We start from the raw sequence: 25,251 nt of genomic DNA, 5'->3' as shown, positions 1-25,251 counted from the left end.
AAAATTCTGTAGACTATACAAGCTATTGCCTGATTGCTTTGCTAAATGCAGATGATAAAATTTTGACAGCATTTTTTTTTACAAAGCTTACAAAGTATATTACCTTCATTAATTTATTCTGTATAATCTAGCTGTAAGGTTCTTGGCCTCTGCCTCAAGCCAAAGTAATTTCTTTTCCCAGCATGATTCTCACAGTCTCTTTAGCAATACTTTATTACAAAATGGGTTTAGGTTACAGTAATACAACTGAAATTCTTCCCAATCTATTGTCAATATATCCCAACAAATATTACGGCAGTCATATTTCTCTCTCTCTCTCTCTCTCTCTCTCTCTCTCTCTCTCTCTCTCTCTCTCTCTCTCTCTCTCTCTCTCTCTCTCTCTCTCTCTCTCTCTCTCCCTCCCTCCCTCCCTCCCTCCCTCCCTCCCTCTCTCTCTCGCTCTTTCCTTTTGTGTTGATAAGAGAACAGGTAAGTGTTTTCACTAACAACAAAACTAATCATCACCTTAATTATTAGTAGTCTGAAAACTGATCATTACATTGCTATACACGTAGTCCTCCACTTACGACCATGATTTTTGTTGCTAAGCAAGACATTTGTTAAGTGAGTTTTGCCCCACTTTACAACCTTTCTCGCCACATTTGTTAAGTGAATCACTGCAGTTGTTAAGTTAGTAGCACAGTTGTTAATTGATCTGGCTTCCCCATTAACTTTACTTGTCAGAAGATTGCAAAAGGTGATCATAGACCCTGGAACATTGCAATAGTCATAGTTAATTGCCAAGCAAGCATCTGAGTTTTTACACATGACCATGGGGGTGCTGCAGTGGTCATAAGTGTGAAATCAGTCATAAATCACTTTTTTCAGTGCCGTTGCAACTTTGGACCAATGGTGAAATTCAATTTTTTACTACCAGTTCTGTGGTCGTGGCTTGGTGGGCATGGTAGAGGAAGGATACTGCAAAATCGCCATTCCCACCCCACTCTGGGGCCAGCCAGAGGTGGTGTTTGCCGGTTCTCCAAAGTACTTAAAATTTCCATTACTGGTTCTCCAGAACCTGTCAGAAACTGCTGAATTTCACCTCTGCTTTGAACAGTCACTAAATGGACTTTTGTAGATTGAGGCCTTTATAAAAGAGGCAACAACTGTTGATCTCTGTTTAAAAATATAGTTGAAGACATGAGAACTGGCAGTAGTGGCTTAATTAGACATGGGGAAAACCAATGATATGTTGCACATTAAATTGTTAGAGGTACTCTATTATTTAAAAAATATGGATTTGCTATGCAGGAACCTTTGATTTGATATTATGGAATTGAGTACAAAAATAAAAAGAATTATTCATTTGAAAGATGAGAGACATTATATACTTTTCCCTGAGCTAAAAATAATATTACTTTGTTGTTGCTGTTTCAATCAAGTGGTCAATAATTTATCAGATTTTTCTCCTTGCTTCCAATATTTTTACTGTATAAGATTCAATGAATATTCTGTTTCTCATGCATCAATAGCATTTAAGGCCCAGGTTAACAAAACTAATAACTTTATATATTTCCGGCAGAGAATATCTTGCCTTTGTACTGAAAGGATCACATGCAAGTTGCATGGCTTTGGAAAATATGCATTAGAATTAAGGAGCGAATAAGACTGTCACAACAGGGTTACAACCCATGACTCTTCTGTTGCCAGCTCCTTAATGCCAACAGTTTTTTTTTCATAATTTTCATATCTCAAACCCATATTTTATACATGGTTTTTAAAAAGTATGTACTTAATTTTAAGAAAGAAGTTTTAAGAAAAGATTTAAAATTCTAATAGAAAGTAAAAAAGTGAAGTGAGGGGAAATGAAATGAAATGTGGAAAGGAAAGGAAAGGAAAGGAAGGAAAGGGCTTTCAAATAATAATTATAGGTGCTATTATAAATATACCTCTTTTTCCATAGTTGCAAAATACAGATAGTCCTCGATTTATGACTTAATCCAGTCTTAAAGTGGTCCAGTACACAGCCAGGCCAATTTTAATACCTTTTTTGAGGCAGTTGTTAAGTGAATTACCAGTTACCAGTTAAGCAAATGTGGCAGTTGTTAAGCAAATCCATTGTCCATAATGGCCTTTTTTTTAATGAAAATTGGAAATAAACACAAATTTCCAGTAAACAAAGGTCATAATCATAGTCATGTGACTGCTGGACACTGCAAAGAACTGTAAATGTAGGTTGCTTTCAAGCACCTAAAATATGATCATGTGACCTTCAAACTTCAAATCCAGGTCATAAGTAGTCCGGCGGAGATCTGTCGTAACTTTCAACAATCACTACTAAGTGAGCACATTTATTTAATATGTTAAATAAAATGGATTTTATTGAAAATAGAGCAGCTTTCAGGATCTTATTCTTTTTGACACTTTATGTTCATAAAACCAGTTCAAAATACAGACACCGGATAGTCTATAGGAAGGTTAATAGCTATTGAATTGTTGTGTGCAGCAAGGTAATTTTAATATGTATAATTTTACATCTCATACATGTAAACAAAGGTAGGGCTATAATTGCTCCAGGTGCCTCCCCTTTTGACACTGTTAGTCTTCCTCTGTAGATAAGCTTTTATAGATATTGGGAGCATGACAGATGTTGCTAACCCTCTTTGTCTTTATGCAGAAGAGCTGAAAGAGAAGCTAAAAGAATATGTTGATGAATTGAACACACGGAAACCGGGGTTCATTAAGATGGTCCGCCACAGCAAGCAAGAGGGGCTGATTCGATCTCGTGTTAGTGGCTGGAGGGCAGCTACTGCTCCAGTAGTTGCACTCTTTGATGCACATGTAGAATTCAACGTGGGCTGGTACGTCTTGATGTTTCTAGATCTGTGTCATTTTTTGTAGACTTGTAATGAAAGAGTGCTGCAGGATGCAACATGAGAAAGATCTTCTAATTGTGTATGCGGTAATGAGACTGGGTATAGTGGCTTAAATATTAGTGGACAAAATCCTTTTCATTGCCAGTTATGCAGTGTTAAAGATCCACTGTCAATTGGCCATTAGTTTCAGTGCAGTATTAATGTAAGTAAAAACTAAATTTGAAGACTCACTAATGTTGAAGTGTTGAAAACTTATTAATGAAGAATAACAACAAAAGCTTCAGCCTTTATGGAATAGTTTTATTTACATTTGATTTAATCAAAATTACATTATTATGTAATTTTGACATCATTTAACTTTCTATATTTTTACCAATTGCATGGTTTCGTGTAGCCAGAAGTAAGATTACACATATAAACACAGACAGACAGACAGACAGACAGACAGACAGACAGATCTAAAGGACAGTTATATCCAAGGCCACAATTATCAGAGCTACAAATATGCTGAAGTAAGAAACCCACAGAAAAATCAGAAAACGTAAGCAAGTGAAGAATGTGAGTATAATTTCCAATATTAACTTAGTTTAAGAAGCAAATATCTAGATGTTTAGAGTGCAGCCCTGTCACATGTGTATATCTCCACTAATAGCAGAGCAGCTAGTTACAATAGATGAAATCTAGTGCTATTGTAAAAGTTCAGACTTTTAAAAAATTAATTGTAACATTGCCTAGCTAGATGGTAATTGCAATGCTTCAGACTTTCCCTGCAATATTTCGGATTGGAATTCCCATCAAGAACATGGTAAATAGCATTAGAAGAATTTTCACCCCAAGGGGCATTATAAGAATTGCAATCCAAAACACTTGAAGCATTCTCACTTTTGCTTTTAAGTACTTCTATAAAATAGAACTAGTCTGAATACAGTGATGAAAAATGTTTTGGAACATTTAGAATGCTGAAGCATCTGTTCTAAGGCTTATTTGACTGATAAAATTCAGACAAATGTACACTAGTGACTCAGGGAATTACTATGTGTGAGCTATTCTATTAATGTTCTCCATTTTCACTTCCATCCAATGCCTGAGAGAACTATAAAAGATCATTTGTTCTACAGGTATTAAATTGAACTTCAGTTGAGTTGAAAAGACAATGGCCAGAGGTATTTTAACCTGAGGGTTCATGAACTTTCTGAATTGCTTCTCTGCACAATTTGAACTGCCTTATTCAGAGGAAACTTTCTTCACCTTGCATGGGAAACTATGTATGCTTCTTCATCTGTATAGCGAGAACTTCCTTGGGTTCCATATAATTTAATTGAGCATCAGACAGATCTTTGTAAGCATTGTTAGGTTATCAGATTAAAGACAATATAGTCAAAGTATCTTTTGGAATTTAATAGAGCTGCAAAGTAAAACCCTGAATATGCTGGGCCCGTGCTTTTGGAATATTTTAAAGGTAGGATATTTGCATGAACATTCAATGACTGGCACTGCTATATGTTGATATATAGATAAGAGGAGTCTTTGGTGGCAGTTGAGGAGCTCCATGTGGAAGTATGCAAAGAAACTGCACTGTCCTATTATATGAACACAATATGTTCTAGTCTCCTCATTCTTAATGCATTCATCAGAATTCTCCCCATATACAAAAGCTAAGAAAGAAGAGATGAGTTAATTCAATATGTTCATTGCATTGTGCAATACGGCCTGTTTTTCTGTCATTCAGTGTTGCTGTTTCAATCCTTACTTAACCTTCTGTAAAGAGCAATTTAAATTAAAAACCCTAGGTGAGTGCATATTATAGTTTTATTAAACAATAATAGATAATTTTATGGAGGTGATCATGGCAACATATTCCATAATTCCTAAATGAGAAGACTTGATAGTTGGTATGACTGGTCATGTAAATTTAAGGCTATCATACCTGCCTTCAAAAATCCAGACACCTAATAGCAAAAAGAGTTCTGTATCTCCTGGCTGCCATCTAGTGGCTAGCCAGACATTTACAAATATAGCAAATGGTCAGAATCTCCAGAGTTTACCGGTACTTTCAAAAAATTATCTTGCACTCTTTTTCCCAAGCATATTTTTATGATTATTTAGCACTTGACTATAGATTTTAAAACTGGGAGGTAGTATTCCTGGGCTGTAAATATAATAATGGGTTATGATTGCCCCTTTAAGAGAAATTTTCCTCCCACCAATATGAGACACCATTTTTTAAATTACATTTTTATGCTACCACATTCCTCAGCTAAGAGACAGGATTAGATGACAAACAATGAAACCATCTGAGAGGATCACCATTCCCTTTAATCCCCAGACCTTTTCACATAACCATGTTTTAAGGGATTTCGGTAAGATTAGCAGAGATTGGGTCAATATCACCTCAGGGGCGATATTTGAGAGTTTATGCTTCAAAGCTCTTATACATAGAACAACATAAATTAAAGCATCCATTAAAAATAATAATTTCTTCAGCAAAATTTCAAACAAAAACTTTTTTATTGAAAGATTTCTAAATGATTCTTGAGTCTTTGACATCCATGCCACTGCTTGTATTATTAGTACATCATTACATATTAACAATACTAGTGGTATTCTAATATGTTATAGAAAGTTCCTCTTTTCACATCTTTTTAACCAGAAATACCTTGATCTCTCCTAGGATCAGATGGATAAAAACACAATGTAGTAGATTAAGAGTGCATTAAACAAAACTGGCAAAGACTCCTGAGAGTGCAATTTTCTAATATCTGTGGCCATCAAACAGGGCTATTAGAAAAGGAACTGAGGGCAATTTACAGTCCATACATAATTTGTAGTTGCAAGGGAATTCAGCTCCAAGAAGGAAACCCTCACTTTCTACTGTAGCTGTTTGCCAGGGATAGGGCCAGTTGTTTCCTCCAGACAGAAGTAACTAGATCTTATGCTGTGAGTAACTCAGGCAAGTCAGTAACAATAACATTTTATTAATTCACAGTTTGTAAAAAGCAGAGGGACATGATGGCTCAGTGGCTAAGATGCTTGTCAATCAGAAAGATCAGCAGTTTGGTGGTTCAATTCCCTAGCACCGCATAACAGAGTGAGCTTCCATTACTTGTCCCAGTTGGTTCCACCACAAAACCGCGGTCGACTAAAGCGCGCTCGACGAAACCACGTACCTGACGTCATCACAGCGTGCCAAAAAAAGCACGCTGTGAGCGCAAAAGTTAAAATTAACCCCTAAACCTAAACCTAACCCCCCGAAACCTAACCCTAAACCTAACCCTTAACCTAACCCTAAACCTAACCCTAAACCTAACCCTTAACCTAACACTAAACCTAACGCTAACCCTTAACCTAACCCTAACCCTAACCCAAAACTTAACCTAACCCTAAACCTAACCCTAACCCTTAACCTAACCCTAACCCTAAACCTAAACCTAACCCTTACCTTAACGTGAATCGGCTTGCTTTCAAAGCACTTTTAAAAGCGCCCTTTTTTCTCCGCGGTCGCTGTTGTCGCGCTGCTGATGACGTCAGCGACACGCTTTAATCGGGTGCGCTTTAGTGAACCGCGGTTTTGTCGTGCCACGGTCCCAGTTTTTGCCAACCTAGCAGCTCGAAAGCATATAAAAATGCAAGTAGAAAAAACAGGAACCACCTTTGGTGGGAAGGTAACAGTGTTCTGTGTGCCTTTGGCATTTAGTCATGTAGGCCACATGACCATGAGATATCTTCAGACAGCGCTGGCTCTTCGATTTTGAAACGGAGATGAGCACCACCCCTAGAGTCGGGAACAACTAGCACATATGTGTAAGGGGAACCCTTACCTTTACCTAAAAAGCAAAACAAAGCAAATATTAACGCACACATATCCCAACATACTTCCCCAATTAACTAGGTTGGACTGGCTGGACTGTAGCCTGCTTACAAGGAAGACAGCTGTATCACAAAAGTCAAGTTGTTTATTCTAGTCTGCTTTTAAATTTGCTCCAGTTGTGCCTTCCTGGTTCCAGGTGTCAGTACATGAGTATAATAGGTACACAACTTCTGACTTTATTCCTCCATTCTCAGGTGGTGATAAAGTTGTTTTTCTTTACATATTCTCCTGTGTTCCTTTACATATTTCATAGTTTAACTCTCAGTGGTGCCAGGCTGCATATCTTTAGAAATAACCACCAACAAAAAACAGAAGCCTCTGAATAATATATCTGAAATGGCGCCAAGCTGGGAAATACGCTTGAATAATTCTCAAAGGCTTCTGACAGAAGCTATGTGGATGTTACAAGTATAAGGACATAATTATGCAAATCCTCCAGTTATGTCATTTGTGCCAGTTGTAGCATGGCAAATGCAGATTACATAATAGTTGTCATTTGCATGCTGACATTATTGTACTTAGCAGCATCACATGTCCCCCTTCCCCACCCAGGCTGAAGCTCTTTTTGGACCTTCTCTAATTAATTAAAACAGACCCTTAATCTGAGTTCATCCAGAATACCCTTTTCCCATGGAGGTGGGATAGTTTGCAAAATACGTTTTCTTTTTCAATATAGGTGGTCCAGACAAATACGATTCTTAAGTCATAAGGTTCCATCTATGAATATTCTAGACGTTCCTTTTGGCTACCTCAGTAAATATTTCCTGCATAGTTCTCCATTCAGGCTATAGTTTTAGAAATAGTCCAGAAGCAGGATTTTAGTAAACAAAATATCTCATGGTTTCCAAATCAAGCACTATTTGAAGACAACAAAGCCTTCAGTCTTTCCAAATGCAGTACCTATTGTCTATATTTCTCATTAATAGCTCCAATTATATTGCATTTTGTATTAAAATAACGCCAAGGGAGACATTTGCTACATATCTAGTGTTCCATTACGATGGGAACTTTGAAACAGCTTGTAATTAAGTTTCTGCTGTTTAGAACTTGAAAGGCCAACACTGATTACTGTTGCAATGTTGAGTCCATTAGCATCTATCAGTTACTTTAATTATTTGTGTCCTTCCCATCTGTTATTTAGACATCTTAATTAACAGCTTCCCTTTCCTCCACCTTTGTTTCTATTTTGATGTAGGACTTTAAAAGGATAGAAGTATATATTTAGTAAATAATTACTCATTTCTCTCTCTCTCACACACACACGTGTGTATGTGTGTGTGTGTGTTGAGGAGGGTGCATGGATCAAGGGTAAGAATCATCTGCTACCTATCACTGTTGAAACAAACTGATCATCTTCCTTTTCTTAAGGGCTGAGCCAGTACTCACCAGGATAAAAGAAAACAGAAGGCGAGTTATATCTCCATCATTTGATAATATCAAATATGACAACTTTGAACTAGAAGAATACCCACTATCCGCCCAAGGATTTGATTGGGAATTATGGTGTCGATATCTAAATCCACCAAAATCATGGTGGAAATTGGAAAACACTACAGCTCCAATAAGGTAATGTGCATATGTCAGTAAATTTTCATGAAAAGCAGAATTAAAAAAATAATCAATGAAAATACCAAGTTTTGGTCCTCTACTACAGTTATATACTGTATCATGTTGGGTAAGGCAACTATAAGCACCGCATGATTGTCATGCATATAGACATATAGACCCAGAATGAAATTGAAATAATTTAAAATTGTTAAAAAGGCTAAAATGTTAAGAAGTCAGTACTGCTCATAAGATTTATAGTCTCCACAAATTTAGGCAGAGAGCACCTAGGCCACCACATGAGATTGTGATAGCATATAGTATTTGAAAGGTTGCTGATCCATAGATCTGTAGTTTCTGTACAATAATCAGTCTGTCTCAAGCTCACTAAAGCTGATTTTGCAATGTTAAACTGAAGTCTTCACTTCTGCAATTGTACCGCATCTTGTAGTAAGTGATATCACGTACATCATTTGATAGGTTGTCCACAACAATCATAACATCAGCAGGAAATTGACTGGAAGAAGTATCAAGTTGTTTTCTGCAACAATTTCTAGGGTTTTTGTAAATGTTAGGAAAACCTAAATGTTAAGAGATGAGTAAATTTGTCATCAACCATATGCTGATCACTAACTCTACAAACTTGATAATTCCTTTGTCCATTTACAACATTATATTATAAGGAGGAAAGTCAACTCTGTAGTTGAAGCATTCCAAGAGTCCACATTTGAAGTGCTAGTTTCATAATTATGGCAGAAAACTAAGAATATGTTTCCATCTTGAAGACACCTGGAACAGATTCCTGCCAATATTTAAATGAGCGAACTAGAGCCACTTTACAGCATAGTAGTACTATATATCCCTATATAGACAGTATCATGAAGAAAAACTATATATGTGATCATTTTTAATTTCAATTTGATGAAAACATGTGTTTATTTTGTTTGCAAAGAAGACCAGTATTTTATGAAATTTGGATGGATTTTTTTTCTAGTTCCAATTTAGCCGTACAAGATGTGCTTGTGGATGATCTGTTTTTTTCCAGCAGTCTGGCTTCTTATATTTCTATTAAATCTCAAGGGAAGCATCACAAGGAATCACCTTCTTAAGGACTTTCTTACTTTAGGAAGTTTGAGCATCTAGGGAAGCTTCAGACTGATAGGAAAACATGTAACAAAAAATCATCAGTGTTAGCCTCCTGCCAACAGTAAAGTAAGCTTCAAAATTTTTCCGAGAGAAACTCAAAATGAATTCTCAGCATCCTGGGAATATAGTAGCAAAACCTCTCACGGTGGCAGAAAACTTTGAAATACTGCAGGACAAAATTTACCATGGTATTAAAAGTCAATAAAAAATAAGGTTGCTGTTCTGTACTTGTATCAGTGCCTGTGGCTCTTCTGGTTTTCATACAGAGAGGTCCACAGAGGGTTAGGTATGATTGAAAAAGGTACCATCATGATAGTGTGACAGGAGCTTCATACCTTTTGTATATACATCATGATGTTGTATGCATGAAAGTGGCAGAGCTTATGGCACAGCGCTCCTTATCATTTTGAAGAAAACTTTCAATCCTGTGGACACCTCTGATTTGTAGCGCTAACTTATAGATCACAAGGGAGATTAAAGGGAGATCAATCATGTAGATGATTGAGGGCTACTACATAAAGTCTAGAAACTCACTCCAGGATCTGAAAAAAATGAAATGTGAAAGATTGGAAGCTTATGGCATAACGTAGTTAATGCCTTGTGACTTTCTACTGAGACATTTTCACTTCTAGTAAAAACATATTTATGTCATGACAAATTGGGATAATTTTCATGTCATGGTCAGCTAAACGATAATAGTTATCTAACTATGATTAGTGGCTGATAGTTCAGTGTGCTGGCCAAATGTAAAACTAGTTTCAAATTGCAGCCATGCTAAATTAGAAATGGTAGCTGCTTACATTTCAGTTGCAAGTATATGTGGAACAACCACTAACTTGATTTAATATTGTCACATGGAATGGAGACTAGGAGGTGATAGACATGTTCATCTTAAACAGCAGGAATTGTTTAATGCTGTTTACTTTTTCCTATCAAAATTCAGTTACATTAGTAGAGTAATTTAATTATTTGTAAATAAAGGGAAGGACACATTAATGGAATAAATAGAATAAAAATATGGATGCTTTGGCATTAAGATCTCTTCAGAGAATTATTGAAGATATTTCTATTGTACAGTAAAAGAAATCAGAACAGGGCTCATTACAGATCTGAAGGGTAATATTAGTGATTTACTGGTGTTTTCTTCATTCCAGCCTCCTATAGTTTTCCTATCATCACAGAAAGTCTGATCTGCATAAGGAGAAAAGGGAAATTTTAGGACTTGTGATTTTGGAAATCTTATAACCACACCAAGAATATATGCATCACCTTATTACAGCTTGATCATCATTGTCATAATGAATGCTAAATTGTTTCTTCTCTTCTCTAAAAACCCTTAAACTCCTTTAATTAGAATCCAGTTGTCCCCCTCTTCTACTCACATAATGATAATAGTGATATTTCTGTCTTTGTCTCTGCATGTCAAAGTACGTGGTAGGATTTTTTAAAAAAAAATGAATTAACACTCTTTCCTTCCTTGCTATATAAATACCATGGGACACTGACTCCCACTTTTGATGACTTCGTCAGACTGGTTGCCCAATTGTCTGGTCTTTCTTGAAGATATGTTCGGGCATGGCATGACAGTAATTGAAATGGCTGCAAGAGGATGGAAGCACAATGAAATGAGTTACTGAGGGCCATAAGCATCATGTTGGGCTCAAGCTGTGTTGAATACGTACATCAGTCTTATATTTTGATAGTATTGGAATCCAATATGTGTTACCAAGTGTTACTAGTTTTACCTGTGTCTATGTTTACCTGTGGATATCTGCAGATGTGTGTATGGCATGTGAAAGACTGAATGGAGATGTCTGAAAGAAAGAATGTATGAAAAGTGTGTGGGTGTCTTTCATATGTGTGCACACATGCATGTGTGTGTGTGTGTGTATGTATGTACGTACGTATGTATGTATGTATGTATGTATGTATGTATGTATGAATGATAGAGCAGTGTAGCACATCAGATTCAAAAGTAGATGATGTTGTGTAATATCACAACAGCTGCAAAAGAGCACAGTTATTTTAAGGCGTTGCAAAATAAGTGTCTCATGTGCTCCAAAATATTTTTTGAATCTGAAGTGCCACACTGATCTATCACATATATAGGAAAGACTCCCACATTGAAGGTTTTTTTTAAAAAAAAAATTTTTAATTTTCAAAACAAACACAACACAAATAATCCTCCTTCTTTATATACTGTAGAAAGTATATCAGTTGGTTACAAAAGATTTTCATGCATCTCTTCCACAATCATCAACCATAATTCATATTAACTCAAGTATTTTAACTCATATATTTATACATATTACCATCATCATACCTCCATTTTAGTTTGACTATAATTATTTAAACGTCCTTCATCATAAAATATACCAAGATTTAAAACATAACCACATACTGGCATTTCATTTGCTATTTCTAATATCCTCCAATAACACTAAATCCTATTCTGGCTAAACATCCATAATATTTAGTAACAAACATTTCTAATCCTCCTTTCCAAATCACTGTTTACAATTTACATCCAATTTCCTTATGTTGTACCCATACATATACAGTATATACGTTGTTATCATTATCTCTCCTTTATTTGACTATATCTTTTATCATAACATTTTTCTCCCTAATAATCAAAACTTAACTAAATTTAACTTAGTTCTTTTTTATTAACCTTTATATATAACCAAAAAATTTCTAATCTTCCTTTCATAGGTACCATTCAATATTTATATCCAGTTATTACTTATCATAGCCATACATATGTATACATTGTTATCATATCAATTATTTATTTAAAGATATCTATTGTCACTAAATTTCACTAAGTTTAACTAGTTTTAGATTATACACTTTCATCTATCAACCTGTATCTTTCCAGTAGCAAAACAATCTCATATCTTCTGCCATTTGTGGTATCCTCTAATCATCTCCTTAATCAAATTTGCATGAACTCCTCTTTGTAGCTCATTGCTTATTAAGTCTCATATAATTTTGATACCCTTCTTCTGTTTCCTTGATCAGCTTGGTGTTATCAATGATGTTACTGATAACATTTCTCTCTTTAAATCCATAAATTATTTTGTTTTTTCTTCTTCTATGTCTTGCCATCTGGGGTAGAGTTCCCATCCATCTAACTCTCCTTTCTGTATTCCACTCTTTCCATTTCCAGACACAAACCATTTACCATCAATGTCAACAGATTTGATTGCTTCGTGATCATTTTTCTCTTCGGTGTTTAGGACTCTATCCTTCACTTTTTCCATTTGATAAACATCTCCAACTTCTTCATCATAGTTTGCTGTTAAATGCTCTAGGTTTTCCCACTTCTTTTCTATTTTCTCACATGTATTTAATAATTTCTGAATTTCAAACATTATCTTTTGCAAACTTAAAGTTTCTTTCTGCTGTTGAAATTGTGCCATTATCTCCAGCTGACAAACACTGCTGCTCTGGCTTGGAAAGTTTTTACAAGATTAACCATAAATTCACAATAAGGTCTTATTTTCACTTTTCTCTGGTTAAAGATATACTTCAAAAGAACATCTGTATAAACAATTCATATAAACAGTGATATTTTGAAGTCCCAAGCCAGAATGATCGGTGAGGAAAGTAAAAGTGTTTTGTTTCCAATATACAAACCTCCAGCCTCTGAGTAGCAGTGTTGCCTTTCTCTCTGTTATTACAATTTTCTTTGTTTCCTTTTGTATCTTTTTTATATTTCAAGTTTTTAAAAAAGTGAAATTCTTGAATGAAATAGAGAAGAAAAAGGGAAAAACACATGCAGTAATGAAGGAGAATTTTAGTCCATAGGTTTCAAAAATAATAAAAAAAAGATTGAAGAAGAAAACTTAATCCATTCATTTTAAAAGGCTTGCATAAATTCCATCCATGAAAATAGCATTAAAAAAGTAAGATAATGCACTGTCCAAAACCATTCAAAGCTTAATTCCACTGCTTATTTCTTCTGTTCTCAAATTTAAATTAACTTTAATTGTTTTGTAGGCAGTCTCTTTTAAAACGGTAAAAATTCTTCACCAGTTGAAAACACTTTCTCTTTCCATTTCCTTCTGTTTCGGAACCATCCCAACTTCATCAGCCATGGGGCTGTGCTTTTGTTGCCAGCTAGAAGAACTTTTCCTGGATCGATCAGGGACTTTGCGGTGTCCCTGAGATCAGCAGGACGCATTCTTCCCATTCACTGTCTCTGTGGGACGGTTTAGGTCCATTTGGACCAACCAGTGGCAAAAGTCAGAGCATTGAGATCGCACGTCGTCTCCTCGTGACGTTGGCTCCTTCAACTTCAACACTGAAGTTTTCATACATTTAACAGTGTGTATATGTTAGCACATAGGTGCTAATCTATAATCTATTTTCATTCTCAGTCACGTGAAAGCCAAATAGGAAATAATATATGCATAATGCAGTTTATCATCCTGCTTTTTTATTGCTTTCCTGTTCATTTAAACATAAGGAGAATGGAAACTCAAAATAGAAAGGAAGTAGACTAAAATCTTGGACAGAAGAGAGCAAGATTGTGGTTGCCTAATAGCTCTTCCCTTCTCTTAGCCATTCTTTTATTGAACATTGTGAACATAGCACACACAGAGAGACACATGTATGAATCATGGATATAAATTTGGTTGCAGTCACATTTCTGTTCATGTCATCTTAATAAAGAATTTGCAGGACATTCACAATTAAGGCAAAAATTCTGGAGAGCTATTGATTCTGTTACTTTGGAACTATTGGAAAGGCTGGAGTTAAATTGATGTGCCCTTAGGAATCTTTGGGGAAAAAATGAGACTTCCAAAGGAAAATTACAATCGGAATCTTGACAAGGACATAATAAAACTATCTAACTATTGTTGAAAATGGATTGGGATGGAGATCTTAATGCAGTTTCCCCAGTGGATTTTCCTTTAATTGTATAGGGCTCCAATCTTCTTTTCATGTGCTTTGAGGATTTGAGAAATGGAGGCCAATGGAATTATTTAGTTTTGTCATTATTTATGTTTCTGTGCTTAAGTCCTAATAGACAGATGAGAGCCTACAGCATATAAATGGATGAAATTAATAAATAAATACCACAATGTGGAACATCTTAATAGTATTAAAAATGAATAATGATTTTTAACTAGCCCAGAAAGGAACATCTTTGTACATGTCAAAAAGCAAAGGTTTTTTTTGTGGAGTTCATGTTAATTCATCTTATAGCTTAAGATCAGATCTGAAGCTCTGAGTTCATGAATTGTGGGTTTGCCTTAAATGATATACTCCAAAATCAATTTGTATGTTTTCATTGTTTTTTCAGGAGTCCAGCACTGATCGGATGTTTCATAGTAGACAGGGAGTATTTCCAAGAAATTGGTCTGCTAGATGAAGGCATGGAGATCTATGGAGGTGAAAATGTGGAACTTGGGATCAGAGTAAGAAATCATCAAAATAAACAAATTCTTTTGATTTATTTGATATATGTAAGCATCACAAACATTAAAAACAAAGAGTTTTTATTTTTTTAAAAAACAGTGATTTTTGATAAAATTAACCTCCAATTTTAATGTTGGCAATAACATTGTTTATGTATTGGAAAGCTGAAGAATGAAATATTACTGAATGTAAATAATATATTCCTGAGCTGAACTCTTTGCACATTTGGCTCCTTTCATGAGATAAGTCAAAAACTGTATTACCAAACTTATTTAAACATTAGCAAAAAAAATGTTGCTGTCATATAAGACATATATCTGATTACATTTTGGATTATGTCCTTGAATATTCCAATCTACGGTGATAAGATTTTAATTATACATATTACCATTTTAGTCTCTACTAATTCTGGATCATTGCATTGTCCTCTAATATGAAGTGACTGCACTTCAAAAGCTGAACTTGGTACCAGTTTTATATTTTTTTATTTTCACGATAATAGTTTTATTGCGGTTTTCATTTTCTTTTATTGATTTTATTTTAATTCTTGATTGGGTATGCCAAAGTTTGGTATAAGATGGGGAGCTATAGAAATATGTTAAATAAACAAATAACATAATTGTGTTTAGGAGAATAGGCACCTGTATCGGCTGGGAATTTTCCACTCAAACTGTAAAACCTCCAGGTCTTTTGATCTATGTAAATTACTTGAAGTCATCAATATATTTATAATACCATCCATGCAACCATCCAAGAAAGGGACTGAGTTACTTGGCATTAAATTCACAGATTTTCTGGATAAACATTTAAATTGAACAGCGGGGACAGCGAATTAATTGATACAGAACATTTCTGTCCCCAGTAATCTAAAATTCATGGGGTTATCAGGGCATGTAACACAGATTTTTGTGCGGGTAAGATTATCACTCCCACTGTCAAGCAAAACCAAGCATTTCATAGTGAGTGCCATACCATGTGCATGAATCATACAAGTGGCAAGAAAATAGGGGCAGTCAGGCATATTACAGGTTATGTAGACAGTAAACACAAGGTCAATCAAAATGGACTCAAAAGTTTATACACCAATACACAGAGTATGAGAAATAAACAGGTCGAATTAGAAATTCAAGTAAAAGACGGCAGATACGATATTGTTGCCATTACAGAAACTTGGTAGCATGAAACCGACAAATGGAACATACAGCTAGAAGGATTTAAATTATTTAAAAGAAATAGACCAAATAAAAGAGGAGGTGGAAATGCACTATAAATAAGAAATAATTACCTCTCTACAGAAATAGAGCACAAAAATGATGAGAACTATCTTGAATGCATTTGGGTCAATATTAAAAGTTGGGGGGGGGGAATGAATTGCCATAGGTCTATACTATAGGCCACCCAACCAAGCAGAGGAAGTAGATGAACTTTTTGCTAGTCAGCTAACTAAGGTATGTAGGAAGCACACCACAATAGTAGTGGGGGATTTTAACTACCCTGGCATCAACTGGGAAACAAACTCTGCACCAAGGTGAAGATCCAACAGGTTCCTAACAAACCTAGCAGACAACTTTGTTTCCCAAAAAGTAGAGAAGGAAACAATCTGAACGTATGCGTGTTGGAGAAATTTTTACATTTTTTTTTATTTTTGTTTCTTTTTCTTTTCTTGTTCTGTGTAAGCCGCCCGGAATCCTCCGGGATTGGGCGGCCTATAAATCGAATAAATGAAATGAAACAAGAGGATCAGCCATATTGGACTTAATTCTCACTAACAGAGAGGAAATGATAGGAAGTGTTGAAGCCACAGGAACCCTGGGGGCAAGTGACCATGCAATATTGGAATTCAACATTATGCAAAGACTAGTAGAACAAAGTGAAACTAGAGTCTTGGACTTTAAGAAAGCTAATTTCAATAAATTTAGAGGGAGCTTGGGAAAAATTCCATGGATGAGCATCCTCAAGGGGAAAACAACTCAAGAAGCTTGGGAAATTTTGAAAAATGATATTACAAAAGCCCAGTCTAGCACAATACCAATGAAGAAGAAAAATAACAGCTCGCAAAAGAAACCAGCATTGTCAGAAACCAGTTTGTCAGAACACTCTGACAAATTGAAAGACAAAAAAGTTAAGTATAAAAAGTGGAAAGGGGGAAGACATAACTAAAGCAGAATATCAGCAAATAGCCCGAGCATGTAAAGATGAAGTGAGTAAAGTTAAGGCTCACAATGAAGAAAGGCTTGCCACAAAAGTAAAAAATAACAAAAAAAGCTTCTTCCAACATGTTAAAAACAAGAAAAAAGTTAAGGAAATAATTGGTCCATTGCTGGGAGAAAGTGGCAAAAAGGTGACAAACAACAGGGAGAAAGCAGAACTATTTAACTCATGTTTTGCATCTGTCTTTACACAAACGGATAAAACAGTCCTATGTATCAAAAACAGCACCACAAAAATCAGATTAGGAACACAAGTTGAAATAGGGAAGAAAATGGTAAGTGAGCACCTGTCTACCCTAGATGAGTTCAAATCACCAGGACCGCATGGATTACACCCCAGGGTTCTGAAGGAACTGGCAGACGAGATCTCAGAACCACTAAACTATATCTTTCAGAGATCCTGGAATACCGGGGAACTACCAGAGGACTGGAAAAGAGCTAATGTAGTTCCCATCTTCAAAAAAGGGGGAAAAAAAGATCCAGGAAACTACAGACCTATCAGCCTGACCTTAATACCAGGAAAGATTCTGGAAAAGATAATCAAGCAACGAATTAGCGAACAGCTAGAAGCAAACAAAGTAATAGCCAAAAGCCAACGTGGGTTTGTCAAAAACAGATCATTCCAGACTAATCTTATTGCATTCTTTCATAATGTGACAAAATTAGTGGACCAGAGGAATGCCGTCGATATAGTTTACTTGGACTTCAGTAAGGCATTTAATAAGGTAGACCATAACCTACTACTAGATAAAGTAGAAGAATGTGGGTTAGACAGTATCACCACCAGATGAATTTGTAACTGGCTGACCAACCGCACTCAACGTGTAGTCCTCAATGGAACTGCATCTTCATGGAGGGAAGTATGCAGTGGTGTACCCCAAGGCTCTGTTTTAGGCCCAGTACTCTTCAACATCTTCATCAATGATTTGGATGAGGGAATAAATGGGGAACTCATCAAATTTTCAGATGACACCAAGCTGGCAGGAATAGCCAACACTCCAGAAGATAGGCTCAAGATACAGAAGGATCTTGACAAACTTGAACATTGGGCACTATCTAATAAAAAGAAATTCAATAGTGAAAAGAGTAAGGTTCTACATTTAGCCAACAAAAACGAAATGCACAGGTACAGTATAGGTGGTACCTTGCTCAACAGTAGTAACTGTGAAAGGGATCTTGGAGTCCTAGTGGATAACAATTTAAATATGAGCCAGCTGTGGGCAGCAGCTGCCAAAAAAGCCAACACAGTTCTAGGCTGCATAAACAGAGGGATAGAATCAAGATCATGTGAAGTGTTAATACCACTTTATAATGCCTTGGTAAGGCCACACTTAGAATACTGCATTCAGTTTTGGTCACCATGATGTAGAAAAGATGTGGAGACTCTAGAAAGAGGGCAGAGAAGAGCAACAAAGATGATTAGGGGACTGGAGACTAAAACATATGAAGAACGGTTGCAGGAACTGGGTATGTCTAGTTTAATAGAAAGAAGGACTAGGGGAGACATGATAGCAGTGTTCCAATATCTCAGGGGATGCCACAAAGAAGAGGGAGTCACACTATTCTCCAAGGCACCTGAGGGTAGAACAAGAAGCAATGGGTGGAAACTAATCAAGGAAAGAAGCAACTTAGAACTGAGGAGAAATTTCCTGACAGTTAGAACAATTAATCAGTGGAACAGCTTGCCTCCAGAAGTTGTGAATGCCCCAACACTGGAAGTCTTTAAGAAGATGTTGGATAGCCATTTGTCTGAAATGGTATAGGGTTTCCTGCCTAGGCAGGGGGTTGGACTAGAAGACCTCCAAGGTCCCTTCCAACTTTGCTATTGTATTATATTATATTTATCAGCAAAGGTAAATTTTGAACATCTCATATTTCCTCATTCAGACAGGAAAACTCTTAATGGGTAATTGTTTTCTTTGTAGCCATTTTATTTAGAAGCATGTTTTTATTCACAGGACCACTGAGCAGACGAACTGGATACATGGGTATGAATATCACTTAGCCTTGAAATAGAATTTCTGCAAAATCAAAGTGTAGAATTACTTACACATTTTAAAAAGTGGCGAATCTATAAATATTTATTGTTGCGGAAGGAAAAAATATTTCCCCAATATTCTTGTTCGTTTAAGATAATGGAATTATTTTAGAATCGGACCAATGATGAGTTGGATAATATGTCATTTCTTGTTTGGCTGTGCTGAAGGTTATTCTTCATAATGATACAATTTCTATTCCACAGATAAGACATATAGATTAGCCACAGCCTATATGATTTTGATATCTCAACATTTTCCTCACAAAATATAATCTTGTTGACTTTTTAAGGCAGCGTTTTTTTAAAAGTATTCTTAAGAAGATAGTCGAGGTTTTTTTCCTCCAAATCATTGCATTTTTTAAAAATGGATCCATGTTTTTTAGATCAAAAACTTATTCCCTCAATGGGCTTGCTTTGAACTAGAGACAGAGAGTACTTATGTGGAAACATGCATTGATTTATTGACTTTTATAATTAACTAGAGGCAATAAAGATTCACCTAAAGTGATGTGCGGGTTATAGAACCTCTTTGTTGTTGTTAGTTGCAAAGTTGTGTTCAACCCATCGCAACCCCATGGACAACATTCCTCCAGGCCTTCCTGTCCTCTACTATCCTCTGGAGTCCATTTAAGCCTACTGCTTCAGTGACTCCCGCCTCATTCCCTGTCACCCCCTTCTTCTTTTGCCCTCAATCTTTCCCAGCATTAGGCTCTTCTCCAGTGAGTCCTTCCTTCTCATTAGGTAGCCAAAGTATTTGAGTTTCATCTTCAGGATCTAGCCTTCTAAAGGATTCTAAAGAACCTCTTTATAGACATTTAAAAATCATGGCACTCATTGCATTGGGTATATTGCAATTATACTGGGTCAGGAAAAAATATTGGCTAATTTTCTCTGCAACTGGTATATTTGATTATTCTTTTGGATTCTTTGAATAGTCTATAGAATGCAAGGTAAAGTAAATCAACACCTTTTTTTAAAAAAATAGAGGTTCTTTAGTACAAGAGGCCTTTTATATTATTCCCCTTCAGATATTTCTGAAGAAGTAATTGGTTCCCAGCACTGCTACCATAATTCTTTTTCCTGTTAATCTCCAAGCAGCTGCTTTACATTCTTGTGGACAACACTTTCACTTTAATTGATTTTTTTATTTAATTGATTTTATTGAAATTTGTAGGCCGCCCTTTTCCCTGAGGGGACTCAGGGCGGCTCACATAAAATCAGGGAAGGGGAAATGCAAACAGTAACATAGACACATATAATAAAAACAATAGGCAACATGCATTCATCATTCGGGAGGGGGCAACTATCTTCATCCCCAGGCCTGACGGGCTAGCCAGTTCTTCAAGGCTGTGCGGAAAGCCTGGACGGTGGTGAGGGTACGAATCTCCACGGGGAGTTCGTTCCAAAGGGTCGGGGCTACTACTGAGAAGGCCCTCCTCCTTGTGGTTGCCAGCCGACACTGGCTGGCCGATGGAATACGGAGGAGGCCCAATCTGTGTGATCGAATTGGTCGCAGGGAGGTGATTGGCAGGAGGCGGTCTCTCAAGTATCCAGATCCACAACCATGCAGGGCTTTATAGGTGACTAATAGCACCTTGAAGCGCATCCAGAAATCGACAGGTAGCCAGCGCAGCTCGCGGAGGATAGGTGTAATGTGGGTGAACCGCAGTGCACCCACAATCGCTCGCGCGGCCGCGTTCTGTACCAGCTGAAGACGCCGGATGCTCTTCAAGGGCAGCCCCATGTAGAGCACATTGCAGTATTCCAGCCTAGAGGTCACAAGGGCCCGAGTGACTGTTGTGAGTGCCTCCCGATTCAGGTAGTTATCTTGTTAGCACCTTGTTATTTTAAACAGTGGCTACAAATTCCAGATGGCTGCTGCCTACTTGGCTGCTTGCTTCATAAAGTCTTCTAAATAGTTTCTCTGTCCCCAGATTCATTGTTATTATTATGACTAATATTTTGGGATTCCATCTAACACTCCCCCCAAAGTATTTAATGGCAGGATTTTTTTCAACCATTTTAGTAAACGGGATGTAGCATTATATAAAATTGAATAGCATACATTGCATCTTCACTTTCACTGGCTTTTATTATCTTAATTTATAGTAATTGTCTAAAAACCACAGTGCATTTCAAGGCGTGGCTGACAGGGATGAGTTTAAGACAAATAGGCTTCTGATCAGGGGTGGATTCCTATACCTGTCGGTACCAGTTTGCTGAGCGCATGATTTGCCAGGCCACAATTCCACTATAACTCACCTCTGCTTCTGATATATCCTATCATTCTTGGTTGGTCAGAAGCTTGTGCTTGGTTACTTATGCTATATCCCAGGAGTGTTAAACTGGCGGCCCACGGGCCATGCCCATTCCAGCTCCAGGAAGGGAAAACATGTTGCAATATGTCATGTGATGGCAACGTGATGCCGCGAGTTTGACACCCATGCTGTATCCCATAGTCTTATACCTAACATAATAGTCTGCATTGCATCCTTTGTCAGTAATCATCTACTTGCAATCATTTCACAGAGTTATCTGAAAGCATGAGGAGCACTATCATCAACGTGAAAGCAACATATAGTTCTATATGATTTCCATACATTAATTCTCTAGAGCAGGGGTGGGCAACTATGGCTCCTTTACAACCTCTGGATTTCGACTCCCAGAATTCTTGAGCCAGCTGTAAAATTTCTGCATAGTTTCTTGGTGACATTTCTAGGGGACAAAAATGTTTGGAGATGTTCTTATCTGGATAGAAGAATATTTTTTCCCTTCTAAAAAGCCAAGTCGTATTCTAATCTTCCTTTGAGGCTTTTCTTCTCCGTATTAACAGAATATGACTGATAGAAGTCTTAATTAATGTCTTTTACCAATCTTGTTTAGCATATTGCCTATACCGGGAAAGCTGAACTAGAATCAATAAGGCATGCTTTAATTTTTTTCAGAACTTATTCTGAATTTAGTCTTTGTACAGAACAAACATCACTTTCTCCAGAATGTGGCTATTTCTATTGTCACTGCAGCAAGGTCATTAAGTTATATTACAATGTATTAGCTAGCTGTGCATTTCTGGGCCCACTTCAAAAGTTGGTACTGGCTTTTAAATTTTCCACAGATTAGACCCAGCTGAATCAAAGAATTGTCCATTCATATGATTGTTTTGGATGACTGCTTTTTTTGCCCATTACTAAATACCAGAACATATTAATTATCCCTTCTAGCAGATATTTTACACTGCTGGCTCATATTTAGCATGTTGTTCAAGTCCTTCTCCAATGTTGCTCTTCTAAGCTCCTTCTTGTATTTGTACCCTACATTTCTCTTTACCAAATATGATATTTTACATTTCCCCCTTTCGAAAGCAAAACTATGATGTTTAGATCATAGAGAAATGTTTATTTATGTATTTTTGATTCCATTCAGTCATATCTACTGTACTTCCTGAACAAGTCCCTGCAATTTTCTTGGAAATTTTTTCAGAAATGATTTGCCATTGCCTTCATTTTTCTAGGGCTGAGAGAAAGTGATTGGCCCAAGATCACCCAGGTGACTTTCTGCCTAAAATGGGATTAGAATTCAAAATCTTCTGTTTTATAACCTGATGCCCCAATAGTTAATCAAACTGGCTCTCAGAAGAAGATAAAATTGTCTATATAAAACTTCAAACATAGTGAAGGCAACAAAAGAACTCTATAATTACTTTTACTCTATATTCTCTAATCCTTGTTTTTTCTCAGATTAATAAACGTCAACAGATGGAAGGGCAAATTCTTTACAAAAATATATTACAGAGAAGAAATGGCTACATCTTCCTTAATAGCCCATCAGTGAGTCAAGACAGAATTGGAACAGCTCCACAGAAAGTTGGCTTCTCTTTTTGAAATTGTGCACTGTGTGTTGAGCTGAATGACTTGATAATTCTGTTCACTGGCAAGGAATTTAATCAATCATCCTTATGAGACCTTTCTAATAATTTTCATGGCAGAATATGGCCGCAAATCTGTCAAGTAATATACTGGGCAGACAATTCAACTCACCCAGTAATAACATTAACACTGATGGACAGGACAAGATAAAGGCACATGATTCTGTGCCGGATCATTTAAAAAATTAGACATTCTTTTTCTAATCATTCCAGAGATTCCCAACCATACCTATATAAAAGTATATTCACATTTGAAAGTCCATAGTGTGCAAGGATAGCATTTTTTACCCTTTTAGCTGCATCAAAATACATTACAGTGCTTTAACAGGGTCAAAATAAACTACAGAGCTATAATGGAGTGATAATTCCAACAGTATATCTAGCATTTCACATAGTGTTCATAACTATACTTAGTTATAACTGAATATAAATAAATTAATATTTATAATGCAATCTTATGAGAAGCAACAGTACCATAGTTGATGGACAATGCAAATGTCTTGTTTTTGTCCCCTAACTAAGAAATGAATTTTGGGAAAGTCAACAAGATCTCCATTTGCTTATGAAAAATACCTTCCAAAATAAATGAAAAAGATTACTACATACTCTGTAATTTTAAGATACAGTTAGATTAAAAGCCTATAGATATTTGTATGATGAAAATTGCCCTCTGGGAAATAGTCCAAAGAACAAAGAAAGTAAGAGTTAGGATGAAAATGAAAACAAGCGACTTTAAAAGTACGGATTTAAATTCCTTGCTCCTAGCTCAAAATGCACAAGAGGAACAATCTGAAAAAAAACTGTCTGGGGATTTAGAAAAGTTTTAAATTGCTCAATTGTTTTAAAATTTTCAAACAAATCTGAAGTTTATGAAGGCAAAAGCTTCCCAGTATTTATAGAAATACATGTAGTCTCTTTTGAGCTGCATCCCTTTAAAATCTTTTTGTCCTTTTCAAATGCTTATTTTATTTGTTTGAATACAGAGGAAATGATAATTGGCAATATTGTTTATCTTGCTGTGGGCAATACAGGTAGCACCATTAAATGCGGCTGAGGAGGAAGGTGAAGCTGGGCAGGTGGGCAATCGAAAGAGGTGTCCGTAAGGACTAAGATATTCTTTTAAAAAATGGAGTTGACTGTACTAAGGTGAAAGAATCAGGGATTAATTTGCTGGCCTTCTTCCGTAAAAAATGGATCATGTCAAGTGCTAATGCTCTCAGAAACAATTGTCACAGGGCCTTTTCAGATCAGAGGTCAGCAACTATGAAGCATAACTACATTGTAGAGAAAATGGTAAAACTAAAAATTTCTTCCTTCACCTTACTGTGACCACCACTTACTAGGAACTCAGATTGCCTGAAAGCAAAGGTTGATGTGATTTGAAGGCAGCCATTGTGAAGTAGTGTTGGATGAAGAGAAGGGAGACTGGGCCGTCTCTGTCTTTCTCTCTCTCTCTCTCTCTCCCTTTCCTTCTCTCTCCTTCTCCCTCTCCCCCTCTCTCTCCCCCTTTGTCCTCCATTCTATCATTTTATGCAAAAAATTAATTTCCTGCCAAAATTTCAGGCTATCATAACTTTGTAGATGCCCACCTTAACCAGAAAAGGTTCAGACCTATCTGCTTCAGTACAGAGAAAAAAGAAAATCCATTCTGAATTATCCTATTATGCTTTGGGAACTAAGATTCTGATGAATACCCTTAGCGTATTTTCAATTGTAGAATGTTCATAAGAATTGGCAGGAGGGTGATAGTGCTCTTCTACTTTTGCTTCTTATCAATATATTTCCTAATATATTCTACTTAATCATTCTGAAAGCCAGCGTGGTCTAATGATTAGTGCTGGGCACTGAATGGAGAACCCTGAGTTCTAGTATTGGTTTGGGCACAAAGTCAACCAGCCCTAGGAAGATGGCAGAGGCAAATTACTTCCCAAAAGTTGCCTGGAAAACCACATGGACTGGTGTCTAGTTTGATTTACAGACAAACAACAAAAATAAATCCCCATGATTCCAGAAACAGTAAATTTCAATCAAGACCAATAGTCATTAATAAACTAATGTTCCATGACTCTTAAAAATATTTAAATTTTAAACTAAGGTGAACAAAATTTTAGTGGCGGGAGGGGAGGGCTCCCAAACCTTTATCTGCAGAAGACAAAAAGAAATTACTTGGATTTTCTGTTTTGGTGAAAATGAGTTGTTTTTACTCATATTCATCTTTTTGTAAGGTTTAGTGT

The 25,251-nt window shown here is 36.4% G+C and overlaps 1 protein-coding gene across 5 annotated transcripts in view; it reads left to right on the top strand.

Moving 5' to 3' along the window:
- GALNT18 (polypeptide N-acetylgalactosaminyltransferase 18) overlaps positions 1-25,251 on the top strand; it is a 391,276-nt gene that overhangs the window by 256,426 nt on the left and 109,599 nt on the right. For 4 of the 5 annotated variants that reach the window (XM_087718060.1, XM_087718067.1, XM_087718037.1 and 1 more), the window contains exons 4-6: positions 2,657-2,840; positions 8,092-8,289; positions 14,729-14,843. In XM_087718060.1, the coding sequence (XP_087574186.1) occupies positions 2,657-2,840; positions 8,092-8,289; positions 14,729-14,843 (497 nt within the window). The remainder of the gene's footprint in view (positions 1-2,656; positions 2,841-8,091; positions 8,290-14,728; positions 14,844-25,251) is intronic. The other variant, XM_087718044.1, reaches the window with a different exon arrangement.

The sequence above is a fragment of the Thamnophis sirtalis genome, unplaced genomic scaffold, assembly GCF_051295495.1.
Source record: "Thamnophis sirtalis isolate CommonGarterSnake01/CBP01778 unplaced genomic scaffold, rThaSir2_p1.2 scaffold_1, whole genome shotgun sequence".
In the NCBI taxonomy this organism is placed as follows: Eukaryota; Metazoa; Chordata; class Lepidosauria; order Squamata; family Natricidae; genus Thamnophis; species Thamnophis sirtalis.
This window is presented reverse-complemented; position numbering and strand designations above follow the sequence as displayed.